Consider the following 19,296-nt stretch of genomic DNA (forward strand, 5'->3'; position numbering starts at 1 on the left):
AGCAAAATACTGCAGTTTTTTTTATATAAACGAGTTGTTAAAGTGTGACTTTGGAAGGCAGCTAATTTTAGGATACAAGTTACATACAGTGGCGTACCAACATGTTTTGGGGCCTAGGGCGGCACTTAGTAAATGGGGCCTATATATATATATATATACATTTATATATATATAGACTACATTAATGAATGTATGTATAACACACTATCTTTCTCCACTTTCTTGAAAACGTTTGTAATAAACAAAAATTAGCAAATACCATCTTTATCATTATCTATCAGTTTATATGTTATATATATATATATATATATATATATATATATATATATATATATATATATATATATATATATATATATATATATATATATATATATATCCATTAACGCTTTTATCAACAATTTTATCACTTATAGAAATTCATTTATGTACACAAATGACTAAAGCATTAGTTTTGATTATTTATTTAAAATGATAATACAATGATGTACAATGTACAGTAAAAAAAAACAGATTTACAGTAAAGAGTTACCTCTAGAAACACATTAAAATGCTTTCTTGCGAGCCTTGACTTCTGCAAATCCTTTGATTAACTCATCAAAAATTCACATGTTTTGCAATTTCGTTTTCTACTGATATTATGGCCAAGCTCGTCAAACGAGACTGGCTCATTGTAGAGCGGAGACTCCTCTCACAAGAAGCCACGGACACATATAGTTAGAAACAGTTTAAGAGTTTCAGTCACGTTTGGCAACAATTCACGAAAGTCCATTTCGATGATAAACTGAAACATTTTCAAGGATGTCCATGCAGCTGCAATGTCTAACTTGATGCCAGAAGCCTTCAGATGCCTTCTTAGCCTCTTTACTTCAGGCAGCATTTCTTCCTCCTCTACATCATTGAAAGTTTCTGAAAACTGATGGGCATAGGTTACAATTTCTTCATCAGTTGCCTTCAAAAGATTGCTTGTGTGTACAACAGCAAACTTTTCATACACAGTGTTCATCGAGGTCAAACGTTTTTCTAATTCTACATGAAAGTGGTCAATGCACTCGAACATAGCACGCTTCAATTCTTCCTGTGGAGTTAAACCTGCATCTTTAGCAGTTTCTCCTGCCATCATCTTTTTTACTCGCTTGCGTTTTCTGCTTTCAATATCAATGCCCATTTCAGCACAAGTCTGGGTCGCATATTCTACAGCATTATGGACCATAACTTCTCGACTCTCTACAAAAAAGGTCTTCAAGCTTTTCAGCTTCACAACACACTATTCCAAGCTAATACCTTCGATTTGAAGATATTTTTGGGCATGATTCACCTCGAGTAAAATGTGGTACCACAAATGCAAGAAGCAAAGGAAGTTGAAATTACAAATGTTTGTCATCAACACCTCCGCTGCTCCTCTCGTATCTAGGTTTTCAGAAGCATCACAAAGCTTTTCCACAGCCTTAACCAACTTTTCGAAATGTTTGAAGATTGGTTTCACAGCATCATGATGAGCACTCCACCTGGTATCATTAAGTCTCTTCACTGTCACTCCAACGGTTTCTTTTAGGACCCATCATCTATGTGTTGAACATGAATAAAACGTGTACACACTTTCCAAAGTTCCAAAAAATGTGACACAAACAGAAACACTACCAAAATTATGTACGCCACATAAATTAAGCGAATGGTTAGCATAAGTCACAAATATTGCTTTTGGATTAAATTCTTTAGTTCTGGTTTGTACTCCTGTATGAATGCCAGACATTGTCGTGGCATTATCGTATCCTTGGCTTCTACAAAGCTTTAAATCCAAGCCGTCTTTTTCAAGAGATTGAACAATATCCTGTGTTATTGAGTTTGCCTTTTTCCCACTTAGAGGAATAAAACCTAGAAATGATTCTTTCACTTCCACGTTCCTGCTGTCAATTTTCACATACCTTATGATTTGACTCATTTGTTCAGTGTGGGATATATCTGGCGTGCTGTCAAACAATATGCCATAGAACTTAGCTTTCTTGATTTCACAGATAAATTTTTGTTTTGCAGCATCGCCTAAAAGAGATATAAACTCATTTTGAACTGCTGGCGATAAATAAGAAACTGGAATCAATCCTGATTCTAATGATTGCTGAAGCCGTATGCTGTGCTCCTTTAAAACAGGGTCATAGTTTGAAAGGAGGGTGACAAATTCCAAGAAATTACCACGGTTTTCAGAAGCAAAGTCTTCCATGTGGCCTCGAAAAGGCAAATTCTGCTTGGCCAAAAAAAGTGTTATATCTAAGAGACGATGCAAAATATCTCTTCATTTCTTCTTCTCTCTTTCCATTACGTCTTGGTGAACAGCGTCGATGGTTTTGTTTTGGAGAAGCCTTGCTTCAAGTGTTTTCCATTTTTCTAAATTGTTAACATGCAATTCAGAGTTTTCGTGATCTGATACTTTAGGATTCAATTTCCACCAACTATTGAATCCTGTGATGAAACTTGATTTGGTCGTTGGATTATCGTTCTTATCAAACAACTTGCAACAAAAGCAAAACAGTGATTTTCTTTCATGAGAATAGACCATCCATTTCCTCAAATCTGTTCTCCACGTGGAAGCTTCTTGTAAAACCAGCTTTTTGTCAGCTGCCTAGTTTGACCCTTTGAATTTTCTCCTGGTTTATGAACTGGATCAAATGGCCCCTCCAAGTTCTGGTAAATTTCACTGCCTTGTCTTATAACATCGGTTCTGAGATAATTTGGCATTGGAGTGGGCCAGTTTCCAACATCATAATTTAATGTTAAATCTTCTGATTCGTGTACTGAATTTGCGTCTGATTCAGAACGTATCGAATTGATTATGTCTTTTTCTTCTTGCCTTTTGTGTCGTTCTTCTTCTCCTTTTTCTTGTTCTTCATTGCTTGTTTGTTCATTCTGTTTGCCATAGCTTGTACTTGGGCCTTCTAAAGATTCAGGGCCCTCCTCTGGCCCTGCTTCATTGTTTGCCTGGGATAGTGCCCTTTTAGTAAATTTAAGTATTGAACCCGACAACCGTTGTAGTTCTTGTTCTTTGGCATTCTGTTTTTTCTTCTTTTTCCATCCACTGGGATAGTTTCGCTTCATGTTATCAACAGGTCTCTTGACTCTGAAAATAATTGTTCTATTTTAGACAATAAAGTATTTAGAAAATAAAACAAACCTTCGTGTTTGGGTTTGAAAACGAACCAAACCTAATAAATAAAAACTGTAAGATAAAACTGTCAAGCTTTGAATTACACTTTTCGGCTATTTTCTTAGAAAAACTTCAGTATAAGTAACAGTATAACTAATGATGTTTTCACTTTGCTTGTTAGTAGATATCTATTTAAAGTGAAATGTGCGCACATGAAAATGTAAAATTTCTGGTTTTAAAATATCTATCGTTGTAGGTTTTCAATGGCCTATTGTTCTATTTACGCATCAGAGCTTCGCATGTCTCCACGAATAAAGTTAGGTAATTTTTAAGGTGTGTTTAATAACGTTTTTCATTGGAATTATTTTTTGTCATTATTCGTGGTTTTATTTTAGAGACAGGTTGGCAGAGATTGGCTGTATGCACAGGAGTTGTTTATTCTAGAACTTTCTTAAGGGAATTGTGTGATTGCCTATTATTGCTAATGCTTTAACGAGTATTTTCAGAGCAGCTGTTCAAAGGGGAATTTAGATATTTTCATTATATATTAATGTGCCTCTAATTTAGTTAGTTGTGTGTTTTCGGTTTTGACGTATATTATATTTAATATAATATTTATTATGATAATTATATTTATTATATTTACAACTATTATTGTGTTTATTGTATTTATTATATAAATTATATAAATTATATTAATTTATTAATTATATTAACTATAATAATTATTTTAATTATATTTATTACATTCATTATACTTATTATTTTATTATATTTGTTATATTTGTTATATTTATTATATTTATTATATTTATTATATTTATTATATTTATTATATTTATTATATTTATTATATTTATTATATTTATTATATTTATTATATTTATTATATTTATTTTGATAATTATATTTATTATATTTATTTTGATAATTATATTTATTATATCTATTACAATTATTATATTTGTTTTAATTATTATATTTATTATATTTATTAATGTTCACAAATAAGCTAGATATTAATTGGATTTATGAGCCATGAGAATAATATGGGGGATTTAAAAAAAAACGATTTTAATTTTAATGTTTTCGGAATCTGGGGCCCCAAGATGAATATTATCATGGTCTCGGGCTTAAATTTGTCCATTTCAGCTATGGTAATAGCTCCTTCCATATGGGAAATTCGCTAGGTTGAGCAAACAATATCAAAACTAAATGTTTTCGTACTACTGATAAAAATTATTGTTTACCAAAATAGGCTAGGCCTACTCATTTTTAAGGTCAAAATTAGTTGTTAAAAACCAAGTAATTAAATTGACAATACGGATAGTGTTTAAGGACAAGCCCCTTAAGTGGCTTCAACATAAAACGATGTGTGATATAAAATTATAACCTGATAACTAAAATCTTCTCACGCAGCCTTGTTAGGCCTATATGTAGGAATAAAATTATAACTTACCATGTAACTTGGTGATGACGAACTGAAGACGTGATTTGCTCTCGAATTATTGAGGTACTGAATGGTAGAGTATGTTAATCACATTAACGAAACAAGATAAACATCCGTCAGTTTGCCTGAACCATCATGAACTATAGACTCGTAGGTAGGGCGGGCGAATCTATTTATTAGTACTCACGGGTGTGGGGGAGAAAGCTTCGCGGAGGGCCTCCAAAACAGTCACGGTGGTTGTTATTGGCCAAGATGTCATTTCAATTTTTTACATCTTGGTTTGTTTTCTGTGGATGTTTATTTTCTTGGCAAGCTGATACGATCATGTTTCAGGTTCATTTTTGTTGTAAACAATTATGATTACAGAACAAAAATGTTGACTATTACAAAATCCGGCTGAAGTAAAAAAATATAAATTGTATTAACATTTGGGGGCCAATTCCCAGATGGGGCCTGGGGCGGACCGCCTCCCCCGCCCCACCTTCGGTACGCCACTGGTTACATAGTAAGGTAATAAGTTTTATTTATAAAAATTCTCTTGTTCAAACGTTTATAGTTCGAACGTTTATAGTTCGAATGTTTATAGTTTGAACGTTTTTAGTTTGAACGCTTATAGTTCGAACGTTTATAGTTTGAACGTTTATAGTTCGAATGTTTATAGTTTGAACGTTTATAGTTTGAACGTTTATAGTTCGAAAGTTTATAGTTTGAACGTTTATAGTTCATCAAAAGTGAAACATTGCTTTAAGTTAGGTTATTTTATAACCTCGCAATGATTTATATACATAAATTTATTTAAATAATAACCGATAAATGATAATGATAGTTTAGATGAGTAAATGATATTTCATTTAACATATATGATATATCTAAATAGAAAGTATTCTTTTTGTCTCCCCCTTGTGTGAGTTTCTTAACGTTGGATAAACCTTTTAGGTTCAACTAAACATAGTTATGAAACTTTTAAGTGTCTATTAAAAACCTTAAGAAAACACACACAAACCCATCCTAATGTTTAGGAAACACACAGAGGCTCAACCCAATATTTAAGTTTTTTATAATAAAGTGTCGCTTATAAAATCATCATTATTTGTGGCATTTTTTATTACTTCTACAGTAATAAAAAAAGCCACAAATAGCTTAAGTAATTTAAATTACTAAAGCTAATAAAAAATAATTTAATTTTAAAGTTTGTATATTTAATATAAAAAAAAATAACCTGAAAAATGTACTTTTATGATAAAACAATATGGAATCTTTATTCATTTTTTGTTTCAAAAGCATTATGAGACATAAGAGAACAGCAACAGTGGAGGGTGGTAGGGATCGAAATAATATGATCCGATCAGTTGATAGCGTTTTAACAAAACTCTATATGAAAAGCTGAGATATTTGTAGTCAACCATTTAACTCTCAAGTGGAAAGCTAAAGAAGTTTAGTAATCACCAAATGGATTAAATAAATTGCTATGTATTCCATATAGTAACAGCTCTATAAAAGTGTTCTCAGTATCAGAAAAAAAAAAAAAACTGGTTCAATATTGCTTAGTTTCTTCAAAAATTGGATATATGTTGAGTCCTATTAAGTTAAGAGCACTAATATTTGATTATGCTCTGAAACTTGGCTAACACTAATGATATCAATGTCCAAAAAAGTGATAATAGTGTTGAAGATCGTTTTTTGCGGAGAAAAAAGTCAAATAATGACTTATGTGCAATACGTGGGGAAATTGGTTGAGACAATGAAGTATGGTATTGTTCCTGGCAGTGTGCCAGCTGGGCACATAAAGTGTGCACAAATGCAGATAATGCAAACAAATACGTTTGCAATTATCGTAAATTGACTTCCTGATCAAGACTTTGTTCTTAAGTTGTAATAATTATTGCAACTTATTTTACTGTCAGAAAATTTTAGATCGTCTCAACATACTCAACATACGCTCAAAATGTGTCCAAGGTAAACTAGGCTAAATTAAACTACATGGTTTTTCATGATTTATTTTAGGTTACTTTTCACAAGGACAACAATATTCAATATTGGAACATCAATATTTCTCCATTGCTGTGTATAATTCAAAGTTTTATTGATTACATAAAACTATCTTACTGCTGGTCCATTCAGAACAAGGTTGGTCCATTTAGTAAAATAAACTGCACTTAACAGACTAGAAAACAACTTTGTACGTGTCATATTTATCAAATTTTTTTACGATTTTGTATTTACTCAATGACAGCCTTCAAGGATTGTTAGTTAAGATATGAATCTTGTCTTCCACCATAGCTATTCACAATATCAATATTAATCGTGTTTTTAAAAAAATCTTATTTTGTGGTCCATTGAGTACCACTCTTTTCTACTCATACATCAGATCTAAACAACCGCTACTTTTTTTTGAGTCCGATATCCAATAGTCCGACAGTTTGAACTTCTAATCCGATATCGATAGTCCAATATTTTTTTAAATTTGCGGTTCCAATTCTCAATATTCTGATTGTCGGATAGCCTTAAAGATTTAAAAGCATTTTTTTTTTACCCATTTTGAAAAAAAATGCACTTTTTGCTAAGTTTTTCAAAATTGAAAGAATGGCTTTAGATTTGCAATGAGTGCCATACCTTACATACAAAGTTTAATAAACATAGTGCTAGAAAAAATAGGCATAAGTTTAATTAATTTTTTAACATAAAAGTATATAAGCAATGAAATCAATCGTTCGCCCTCCCTATCAGGGCCACCCACTTCTCATCCAGCAGGTGGAGGCTACCTTCGTGGAACACATCTGAGATTTTGGCCTCAAAATGTCAGATCCCCTACTAAAGAGCCCCTTCACGGCCGCAGAAGTGGACAAATGGATATTACATTTCAGAAACATGTCCAACCAAACAATTCTGTGTAGTAATTGGAACTAGTCAAATGAGACGTGGGTCCTGCCCGTGACCCTGTTTTATCTAATGCCGTTTGCAGGCGGCCCAGAGTGGCCACCATATCCTCATTCCTAATATAGTTGAAGTGGTCATTTTCAGCACCTACCATCACTTCGATCCCATCAATCTCCTCAACAGGTCTTACCTTCATCACTACCCCAGTAATGATACTTCTCTTTATGTTGGCCTTCATGAAGATGTTCATGCACCCAACAACTCCGAGCTGGAAGTGAAGGTGGAGAGTTGTGACTATGAGAGGGTTCTTATCACTGAACATATACTTAAACTTTCCCTTTAAGGCCACCCTAGAGTTGTGAGGGTTCTCCAGCAGGTAGTTAATGCGATGCTGCCCCTCTACAATGCTATTGTCATTCCGCAAAACTGCCACCTTGTCTTTCATAAGCTTGATGGTAGGCAGTAAAATTCCCACGTAGGCCTTTTCCTTAGGCTGTAGACTGTCTTGGCATTCGGCAGCTGGGTTCATAATCTTGCATTACTGATCCAGCAGAGCCTTGTAAGTCTCATAAAAGAGTAGCAGGCTTTGGTTGCACATGACAATGTTCAGCTTCTCTTTCAGATCTAGATCCTCTACACCTGCCAATGGCATCCTTGATCTGGTTTGCCACTACTGTCCTCCTATTCTGACAATTCTATAACCCCTGTACTTTGCCAGCAGTCTTCGTGAACGGAGCCTTTGCATCAAAGTTCCTACCTGGCACTTTAAAATAAGTTTAAATTTTGAAACATTACTAGCTATAACAAAAACTCAAATGTAAGGATTTAAATACTGAATACTAGGACCTTTTAATTGTAAAGTTTGTATCAAGGTACCGAGACGGTATAATTACCAGAGGTGTAACTGGATTTTTTCAACAGAGAGAGGGGTAAGATTAACTTTTTTTTCTAACCTTCATCAGACAAACTTAACCTACCCTAAATAAGATTAGCTTAGCCTAATCTATCCTGCCTTAGTTTTGACAAACCTAACCCAATCTGCATTATCCTGTTCTTACCTAAGTTAAGAGACCAAGCAATTTTTTTCACAAAATCAGTTAATCACTTATATTTATAGATAAATAAATGTTAAACGGCAGAAAAAAACCATTATTTTTGCGAAGGCTTTGATAAATAGTTTACCACTTTTAAATCACATTTTTAAAATCGCAATTTTCTGAAATACTTTTTAAAGCCACGAAATCAGAGTGATTTCAAAACTTTACTAAAGAAACAAAAATAAAAGCTTATTTTAATGAGTTTTGATTTATAAAACTTTCTCTCTACAAAAATCAGAAAAACTATGTTCTTTATCTTTTATTTTAGATTATGAATGAACTAAAAAGATATTGAATGTATGGATGTATCCATGCATGCATACATGTATATATATATATATATATATATATATATATATATATATATATATATATATATATATATATATATATACAAATGGTATACACAAATAGGAGCAATTTTAATCAACTAGGAGGATAATATTGCCAAATGGGAACAATACTTTCCTCCTAGTTCGAAAGTTCTCATAAATTATTTCATTGCAAAAAGAGACGAGACTAAACTTACTTTCCAAACAAATGGACTTTTAACCACTTAGAAATGTCAATTTTTACACTAATATTGATACAAGATATAATTTTTAAGAATCAGGCTATTCTTGCACTTAGCTTTAAGCAGCGCAGTTACTTATTCCACTTTAAAAATATAAATTTTAAAACTAATATCGACACATGCTAGATACTTTTTGCAGATACACTGAACAATCAATAAACGGACTGAAGTCAGTCGGCAATGTCAATCACACTGGCAAAAACTGAGTTGAAGTATTCCAGACTTCTTATCATTATTATTAATAGTGAAATACTGTTGATATTATTTTTATTTTACATTTATTATTTTATTACTGTTATTAAAACAACTACTACTATTTTATTAAGTTTATCATTATCATAGCTATTATTATTACTAATAATATTACTATATTATTATCATTGTTTTTATCATAATTTTTCAAATGTAATTAATGGTATAAAATGCAGATATTCAAATAAACATTTGAATTTTATTTCTAATTTTTATTTTATAGTTGTTAAACAAAATTATTAAGAAAAGTTGAATTTCGTTCATATTTCATCTAGCCCAATTGATTATTTTTGTTTTTCATTTTTACATCGACTTCTGCGTTCTTAAATTATGACTTTGATCAAGTAGGGGAGAGCGGGGTTGGTTGTCACGCGGGGTTGGTTGTCACAAAGTTTATTACAGGAAATGTAGATAAGATTTAGAACTTTAAAATCATACAATAAAAATGTTATATAAAAAAACATTTTCACTGTAATTTTCAGCTTCTTTTAGCGTGTAGAAAACAAGTTATTTGTTTTTATAGGTTTTTGATATGAAAAAGTTAAATTTCGCTCACTTAGAAATTTTCTTTTACCAAACGAAAATTATTTTATTGTGCTTTGAATGTACATTTTTAAAGTTTTTTATTCATTTGAGTAACTTAATCCACAAAAAGTTCTCATGAAATTCACACGCTTTTAGGTAAATTTAGAGGTGTCTTGCAACTTACATAGAAGGGGTTGCTTGTCACAAAATATATGGGGATGGTTATCACAATTGCCTCGACTCCGTGTGCTGCAAACTAAACACCGCTTTTAGATATTCCTCGTTTATTTGTCCGTATTATTTAGAAATATTTAAATATTTAAGAGATTATTTAAAAATCTAGAGTCACCTAATATCTATAATCTAAATAACTTAATATCTATAATCTAAATAATTTTTTATTTCAATGTGTATAACTTTAAATTGATCCAATGTTTAATATAATTATAGAAAAAGGAATACAGAAGTTCAACTGTTTGTTGTTTTGTTTGTACATCTGCTTGTACAATTGTCTGTTGTTTTGTTTGTACATTGTTTAGATTTTGTGTGTGTGTGTGTGTGTGTGTGTGTGTGTGTCTATATATATATATATATATATATATATATATATATATAATGTCTTATGCATACATGCATAAATTATTTTCAAATATTTTTATTTGCTTAGTAAAAACATGGTACGAAATTTTAAAAGAAAAACTAATAGAGGTTATACTTCTGGAGATGTCATTATGTGTGCTATTAAAGTTGTAAAGCTTAATAACATTTCTATTAGATTAGCCTTTTTGTTTTCCCAGATTATTCAGATTTATTCTTGGTATTATATAAACAAAATTTATTGGTACCAGTTTTGAATATAATCAAAACCTACCAAGAAATGTGACAACCAGCCCCACAGTATGTGACAACCAACCCCCTAGGTGGGGTTGGTTGTCACACGGAAGAGGTCTTTGATAAATGATTTTACAGCAAAAAATATTTCACTCAATGTCATAAAAATATTCTAATAGTTACCGGAAATAGTTAAACTACTTTTGTGTAAACTTTGGGATTGATTTGATGAAAAACAAAAGCTGAGCAGTCTAAAATGTAAAAAGTGTGACAACCAACCCCGCTCTCCCCTATATGTTAAGTGTTTGTTCTCTAAAAAGTTATATTTATTTCCAGGAATGGTAAGGACTTCCTTACCATTCCTGGAAATAAATATAACTATTTAGAGAACAAAAAAGTTATATTTGATAGAAGATATTCTATCAAATCTCAATAAGAGATTTGATAGAATATCTTCTATCAAATCTCTTTTCTTCAAAAATATCGATGCTAACCCAAAATAGTTCTAATCATAAAGCTTCTATTTTTTCTTTAGTCAGTATTTTGATCATGAGAAGCAAAAATGTTCCAAACAACTAATTCACAGAAATATTCTGTTTGAGCTCTAAGCGTAGATTGTATGTAAAAACAAAACTTCAAATCAGTCATGAAGTTAACACGGGAAAGTAATGCATCTTGTTGATAATGGTACAAAGTTGTATATTCATTTATATTAACTTTTACATGACTTATATTAGGCGTTGTTAACTTCATTAAAAATCAACCTTTAGCAACAACTTTGTCATGATAAAAAAGTTGATGAGGGAAAGTAGAAATTAAATATCATAATGAAGACAAAATAGTTTGTAAACACTTCCTCATAACACTTAAAAATATTTTCTTGACGTTTCACCATATTGGAGAAATATTATTTGCAAAGAACAAGTGATCAAAAATTGCTAGATCATCGACTTTTCTCTACTTATTTAACAAGTTATCTTGTAGAAGATGTATAAACATTTGGCCGTTGGACATAGGGATTTCGGAAGATGCCACACAATTTTTTAAACATGCATCTATTATCAGAAAAAAATCGCTGCTAAATTATACAATTTGTCCTCATTTTTTTCTAAACCATCGTCTAACGGGAGGGATCCTAATTGAAGGGACTCTGATTGAAGGGACCCTTGGAATTGACCAACTAGGAAAATCAATTTGGTTTTTGACAAAAGGAAAACTATCAATTAAGTTTAGTGAACAGTTTTGAGCAATGTTATGCCTCCTAAGCTAAAAAGAAACTTTGTTTATTGATACTCTGCTCAACCCAAATAACATTTTCATCCAAATATTACCACTAATTTTTTATTGGATTGATATTAAGGGTTTGAGCAGATTACTCCAATATTTCTATCTCCTTTTCTTCGAAAAATATTTTGGCAATCTTACCAGTATGTTTCAGATTATTGTCTTGTTAGAAAACAAACTGACCAGGTAAGCCTAATATATTGACGGAGAGGGTTGTTTCGTAAAATATTTACATACCCAGCTCCTGTTCATTTTTCTTCAATTTGAACTAAGTTACAAACTCCGTTATAACATCAACATCGTTAAACAATTACATTTCCACCTCCGTGTTTAGTTATACAGTTTTTTTTGTTCGAGGGTTCCTTTTCTTTTCCATGCATTTAGTCTTTTTTTTTGAACTCTTTAGTTCGAAGTTACTTCCATCAAACCATAAAACTGATTTCCAAAAATCTTTTGGCTTTGAAAAGTATTTTTTTGAACAGGAAAGGAATTTTTTTATTTCATCTTGAATTGAAAGGTTTATTTGTGAAGCGGGTCCCATAAAACCCTGCAGAACCAAGTCTACGTTGTATTGTTCGTTCAGAAACGTTAATGCTTAGTTTCTTTTTAATAGCTCTCGCAGAAATAACAGGCAAACTGTAACTCGCTTTACTTCTCATGTGTAACAAGCTTATTTTGCTATAGAAGTTATTTTTGACCGACAATCTTAATGTATTTTATTTTGCACACTTTCAATTTTTTTATATTTTTGTATAATTGATTGTACCGCTGCCTTGCTTTTATTATTTTTCAGCAACTTTGCTATACTTTAAGCCACTTTCATTATCATTAACAATCGTTTGCCGCACCTCAATACCAATTTCAAAAATAAACTTACATCACAAAAAAGTTTCTCGAAGAATAATTTGTGTTTGGATTTGATGAACAAAAAACGTGTTTGGATTTGATGAACAGAATTGTTCCTACGTTGGTGAACTGACATGATCCGACATTGAAGGAAGATTTTAAGACATGGATCTGGAATGTCTGAATGCTCTTTCATGGTTTTAAATGTCATACCGGGTTTCCCCGTCATCCTTGTCATACTCCGAGTCAAAAGCATTTACGATTATAAATAAAATGTATCACCGAATGTATTTATCGAGAAATGGTGTTTTAGGACCTGAATTTGCCCTTGCAAAATAATGCTAAAATTTAACTTAGAGCCCATAAAAGCATATAACATATCCAAACGCATTGAAGCCTTTTCCCCATAATCCATCAGAACCTAGCATTGGGCAAATGAACTTTAAAAAAGATTTTTGCTCATGATGTATTTTATTTTTGTTTGGAAATCAATTTTGAATTTTGAAAGAAATGCCATTGAGATATTTCCTGGTATCCTGCATAACCAGCCCGCGGCGGACTGATGCATAAGTTCTTTTAGATCTCGCTGTAACTCTGCATATAAAAATATTTTTTTTGATCTTGTTGTTACTTTGTATAAAAAAATACTCGCAAGTTTTATATGGAATCAGTGAAGAGAAAAAAAATGCATAGCATATATACTAAAAAGTAAAATGAGGGCGAGATCGATTGTAAGCACGTCCCCATTACACTTCAGAATAATATATATATATGCACTTAAGAATAGTTTCTTGATGTTTCATCGTGTTGGAGAGTATTATTTGCAAAGCCAAATTGAACAAGTAACCAAAAATCGTCGAATCATTGAACTTTCTTTACTTATTTAACAATTCATCTTCAAGAAGATGGATAAACATTTGGTCTTAGGATTTCGGGATTTTGGAACATAACACGCAATTTTTTAAAAATGCATTTATTATGAGAAAAAAAAATCGCTTCTAAAATATCCAATTGTCCTCATTTTTTTCCAAACCATCGTCTAATCGAAGGGATCCTGATTGAAGGGATTCTGATTGAAGGGACACTTGGAATAGACCAACCCGGGATTGAAAGCCCTGGAATACTGATCAAGTCTTTGACACGACGTTCACCTAAATCTAAACAGAGTTCAAGAACTCAACCATTTGTTCGCTTTTCTTTTAACAAATAAATATTCAGATGAGTAAGTGATAAAAGTAAATAGTTTATAAAAATAAAAATTACTGGAGAGATCATCTTGCTCTGCCTCGTCATCATCGTCTGCAAGAATTTTTTTTAAAATTTCAACTTCAATCTCTTTCACAATTTCATCTTTTAGTTGTTGCTTATTCAAAATGTCTAAATGAAAAATTTGCACCAAATTTAGCAAACAAACTACTTGTGCATGGAGATGAAATTTAAAAGCTAGCGAGTAAATACGTGTGTTTGGGAGATCAAGTCTTATGACAATGTGAAAAGTATAATGATTATAAAAAAGACGTTTTTAGTATTTCAAACACTTTCGCTCAAGCAATCAGTACTTAAAACAAAACGCGGCAGGTTAAAAGTTGTTCTGACTTACTATTTGCGCTTACAAAAGCAACGACAGCACACACAATCAGTAAAACCTTCATCTTGAGTCTTCTTTTTGAACTTATATCACTTTAGTTACTACCTCACAATTTATAGCAACCTCTTTAATCCGCGAGGTCTTTAGAATCAGTTTTCATAAAAACGCAGACTGTTTTAAAATTCTTTCTCTCTTTGAAAAATTTACAAATAAAAATTGCATAAGCGTTATAAATTACAAAATCACAAAAATCTAGTGTTAGTAGCAATTTAAAGTTAATAGATAACTCTTTCTTATTTTATAAAAAAATATTTATTGGGTCTGTGTTTTTATCACGAATCAGGAGTTAAATGCGCTCTATGGAAATTTGCCCATTTTAGATCATAAGCACTACAAAATATTACGCACTTGTTATATATAATAAAAGTGCGTAATATCTCTAACTACCAACGTGCTCTAATACCCAATGTACGTCAATACTAATAAAAGTTAAGCTTTCCATTTTATGGGAGGCAAAAATGGCCTGTAACAAACTCCATTTTCAAAAAAAAAATTCAACTATTTAACATAAACTGCTCGAACAACAGTGGTTTTTTTTTAATATTTTTTCAGTTAGGTCCATCTTTACTTCTCTATGTTTGACATGATTATACCAGTTCACAAAAGTCTTCAAATGATTCTTGAGAGTATTTAAGGTTATTTTTTTTTTAAGCAAAAAAATAGTTTTAGTTTTTTTATTGCTTTTTTTACTAGTTGTTGTAAATGGGAAAATTCTGCTTAAGTAATAATTTTAGTTTAAGAGTAAAATTTGCTAAAAATTAAGAAACTAACTTTAGACATTCGGTCGATGACCATTTTGACTCAGCTGAAGGTTTCAAATCTCAAAACTGGAATCTTTCAAACAGTCTATGAAGTTTTTATTTAATCGAAAGAGTTACATTTAAAATACTAGATTAAAACAAGACTCTCAGCGTTAAGGCGTTCGGTCCAGGCGTTTCAGGGTTTCATTTGTTTTTTATTTTATTTTGTCCAGTTTTCAGATCATTTCAGTTCGTTTGTTTGTTAACCGCCCAGATAAAAATATTTTTGACAAAGTTTTTAAAATATTTTAATTATAGAGTTGAATAACAAGCGTTTCTCCAACTTCTTTTATGATTAATTGTAACAATTGAATCCATGGTAACAATATTAATCCATGGTAGGCCTGCAATCACTGATTTGATTAACGAAATACAATAAGGTTTGCATTTTTGCATTTCCGCTAGGGAAAAGTCTTAAGACAAAATCCTCGGCAAAAAGACGTCACTTTGCGACAAACAAACCCACGTGATTAGTAAATCTCGATGTACTTGATCTTCTTATCATGTTTGGATTAACCCACGTAATTGCATACGTCATTTTGTTGTGTAAAGAAATTTCAGCCTACACGGATACATTTCTTAAAGTATTTTGTTTCAACCCTTTAAGGTTTGGTGCTGAATGGCTATTCGATTAATATGTTAAACTTGTTTTCCAAAAATAGCAAATAGCTTATGAAACAGTCTGAAATAGAAACTTGTACGCTTTTTGTTATTACACGTTGTTGACGGTAGTCGAGTGGCGAAGCATACTTATTAAACATTTTTGCTAAAGATAAAAAAAAACTTTTACGGCCATTTGTAACGTTTTACTTTTCTTTTCGTTGTTTTTGTTAAAAAGCCAGCCAAAGTTAACTTTCGCACTTTTGCTGATTAGCAATTAACTAATTAGTACTTCATTCCTCTGCTTCGAAGACTCAAAAAAAGCACAATTTTGTAAATAAGCCTATTTCAAAGCTTGCCGAAGTGCTGATAGTGTTAATAACAAACATATACAAAGTAAGAGCAAAACTAAAAGTCTTTCGAACTTACTAAAGCCTATAAAGGTGGAAGAAGACAATTTTAGAACAAAGTAGGTATTTTAAAAAATTAAGTCTACGTAAGCATATGACAAAAATGATAGTGGAACCTTGGGCTAATGAATTTACACAGGCTGATTTGTTTCATTTTCCGTAAAAAAAAGCCCGTTCTTTTACGGAGAATGCTTGAAAGCTTGGGTTCTTGGTTATGTATTGTTATGCGGCGTGTATGTTTTGTTCATACCTTTTTAAAGTTCTAAGGTAATACATAAACTTTCTCTTTATTTACATTTTGCTGCACAAGATATTAAGAACATCTTGGTCGGTAGAAACCATTTTTTGATCACAAGTTTGACATCCAAATCTTTTTTTCAAATATTTAGCAACGTAACCTGCTATTGTAACAGCAACTTAAATGCTATCTTCAGAAAACTGACTCTCTAATATCTCTGTAGACAACAAAGCAATCTTGCATAATATTTTTAAAAATAGAGCTTTCAAAATTCTGATAAATGTTTTCTTTCCAGAAATTTCTTCCTTTAACAGACTTCTAACTGTGAAAATATTTTTACGCACTTCTAAAAGACTCACAAGAAATCTACCTCCGCTATTTTTCTATATTCACTAAAGTTTAACTCCAAAGGATCACTTTGTTGCCTGCAAGTAAGAACAAACTCATATCATTTTTCAAGCAAGTTATCAATAAGAAATGCAGTAGGATGTTATGTTATAAGAGCATAAGAAGTTTGTTTGGTTAACTTAAAATACTTGCATGTTGACAAAGTTTCAATCCAATTTACAATATCGTAGGGTTTGTAGATTTCCTGATAAGACAGGTTATTTTAGTCAATTTTGCACAAATCATTTAGGTACATGCTTGATTGTGCTCGAAAGCACAAATCAAGTTGGAAACCTATATATATATATATATATATTAGGCATGACATGGCTTGGGTCTGTAAAAAATTCCATTTTCAATAATAAATTGCCTTTTTTCAGTATCCTTATCTAATTTTTAAACCCAATAAAAAGTTTTTTTTTTTAAATTGGCGAAATCCGTTTCTTGTAAGTGATAAGTATCATTTAATATTAAATTAGAATTAAATATTCACAGCTGCATTATAAATGATTTCATGCAATTGATTTTACCTGGTACTTTTGCAGAGAAAGTCTTCCTGTTGCTTTGGCAGGAGGAGAAGTATCTTAGGGAGATGCGACTTTATTGCAATCAGTTCTGTCACCATTGCATCTTGACCAGCTAAAGCCTACATTTTTTCATGAAAATTTGGTTGGAAGCAATAATGTTGCAACCTTTTGCCTAAGGGGCTAAGGCAAGTACTACTCAGGGTGGAGCATGCTTTTTCATAAGCCTTTGGTGCTTCAAGAAGACTTTCTTGTTTTAAATTGCGTTTTTGTTTTTTTTGTTGTTTCTATTTTTTCTTCTCTTAAACAAAAAGAAATCTTTCTTCGATGTCTTTTTTCTTCATTTTTGCCTCAAAGAAAAACATTTAAACGTTCGCAAATAGTTAATAATGAAAGAGTCCGAGCTTGATAATGAATAGTGCGATAATGAAAAAGTGCGAACCGTGCAAACATCTCATTTATTTATGAAGAAGTAACTCAAGTTAATCTCAATAGGGAATCTCCAGTGTGAGGCCGGGATTTTTTATGTGTTAAGACGGCTATTGTGTGTGCAGTTTTGCATGTTTTAGCGTCGAGAAGAGAATTTAAAGATGGAGGTGAAAATTTTCAATAAAGAATTAATTCATAAAAAAACAATAATAATAATGCCTAAATCGAAATGTATACAACATAATAATTACATTACTTAAGAGATATCCTCAACTATTTATCTCATAAATGTATTCTTTTAGCATTAACATCGCGTATTTTTAGTAATTTAACTACTGATAAAAATTGCTGATGCATTGGTATTTAACTAAGATATAACATTCTTTTAAGGAAACGTTGGTTTTCAAATAGTCATAGTTAACAGTGATAAAAATCAGACTGATAATTCTTATAAAACAACCCTCTAATAGTAAATGCACATGCTTATAATAAATATTAAAAAATAACTGTTCGATTTGTGATTTTGATATTAAATAATATTTATGCCGATAATAATAGGTAATAAAAATGAAAGTAGATTTTCTCATACCAAAGAAAATTTTCTCTTCCAAAAGTGTCTTTCTACATTAGAACTATTATTTGATATATTCTCTATCTCCTTTTGTTATAACTCCTTTTAAAATCTTCCTCAAATAAAAAAATTATCTTTTTGATTTTCTCATAAAGTCATCTCATAATTTCTCTCATTAATCTCCCAAAAAACCTTCTCATAATGTTCTCCCCTTACGAAGAACCTCTTCGAAATTCCCTTTAAAAAAAAACCTTTCTTAAACCCTGTAAGATTTTCTCAACGGTTCTTTTTCTATATGTCCACATGTCTCTTGAATTCTAGAAAAGACAATGAACTTCAAATCAATTTTGTTCAGTGCTAATGTTTTAGCCTCTGAGTCATGGTTCTCTAAAACAGGTTTTATCGGTCATGGTACTCTAAAACAGGTTTTGCCGGTCATCTTTTAATTAGTGTTTGTCTAAGAATGGCTATAGAATTTTCGAGAACTTTACTAGTTAAACAGTCATCATTTGATCAGTGAAGTTGCGAGTTTCTCTTCGTTTTTGTGAAAACGGTTTTAAACTTTAATGGTGGAAGTATTTTTTTTTTTATTTCGAATATAATTTTTCATGTACCTACCTGATGATTTGAGTGTCTCGATTTTGTCTCGCTCTTTTCTTCGATTTAATGTTACATGTTTGATAAAACTTTACGATGATGTTTATAATTTTTCTCATTTTCCCTCCTCACATAATTATCACTTATGTAAGCTATATTAACTATAAAAATTAGTAAGTTTAATTACTGATCTAAATGATTTTTATTTAAATTCTGC

At 31.3% G+C, this 19,296-nt stretch overlaps 2 protein-coding genes across 5 annotated transcripts in view; one reads left to right on the forward strand and one right to left on the reverse strand.

The window, feature by feature from the left end:
* Positions 1-19,296, forward strand: part of LOC145186465 (uncharacterized) — a 167,846-nt gene that overhangs the window by 127,196 nt on the left and 21,354 nt on the right. The gene's annotated exons all lie outside the window — the stretch shown is intronic.
* On the reverse strand, positions 13,833-14,578 carry LOC149878233 (uncharacterized). Its single transcript, XM_090073228.1, has 3 exons — positions 14,476-14,578; positions 14,139-14,252; positions 13,833-14,032 (listed from the first exon to the last, which is right to left on the reverse strand). The coding sequence occupies exons 1-3, from the start codon at positions 14,525-14,527 to the stop codon at positions 13,893-13,895; spliced, it is 306 nt and encodes a 101-aa protein (XP_089929354.1). The 5' UTR covers positions 14,528-14,578; the 3' UTR covers positions 13,833-13,892.

This window comes from Hydra viridissima, unplaced genomic scaffold (assembly GCF_058129835.1).
Source record: "Hydra viridissima isolate aposymbiotic clone 2 unplaced genomic scaffold, HvirCarnegie_v1 scaffold_15, whole genome shotgun sequence".
Lineage (NCBI taxonomy): Eukaryota > Metazoa > Cnidaria > Hydrozoa > Anthoathecata > Hydridae > Hydra > Hydra viridissima.

Bases quoted from the DNA above. Each gene is read 5' to 3' on its own strand.
- LOC149878233 (XM_090073228.1), bottom strand. From the start codon at position 14,527: ATGAAGGTTTTACTGATTGTGTGTGCTGTCGTTGCTTTTGTAAGCGCA. The intron at 14,253-14,475 runs GTAAGTCAGAAC...TTTTTCATTTAG, and splicing joins TGCTTTTGTAAGCGCAAATA to ACATTTTGAATAAGCAACAA. The intron at 14,033-14,138 runs GTAATTTTTATT...AACTCTGTTTAG, and splicing joins AGAGCAAGATGATCTCTCCA to ATTTAGGTGAACGTCGTGTC.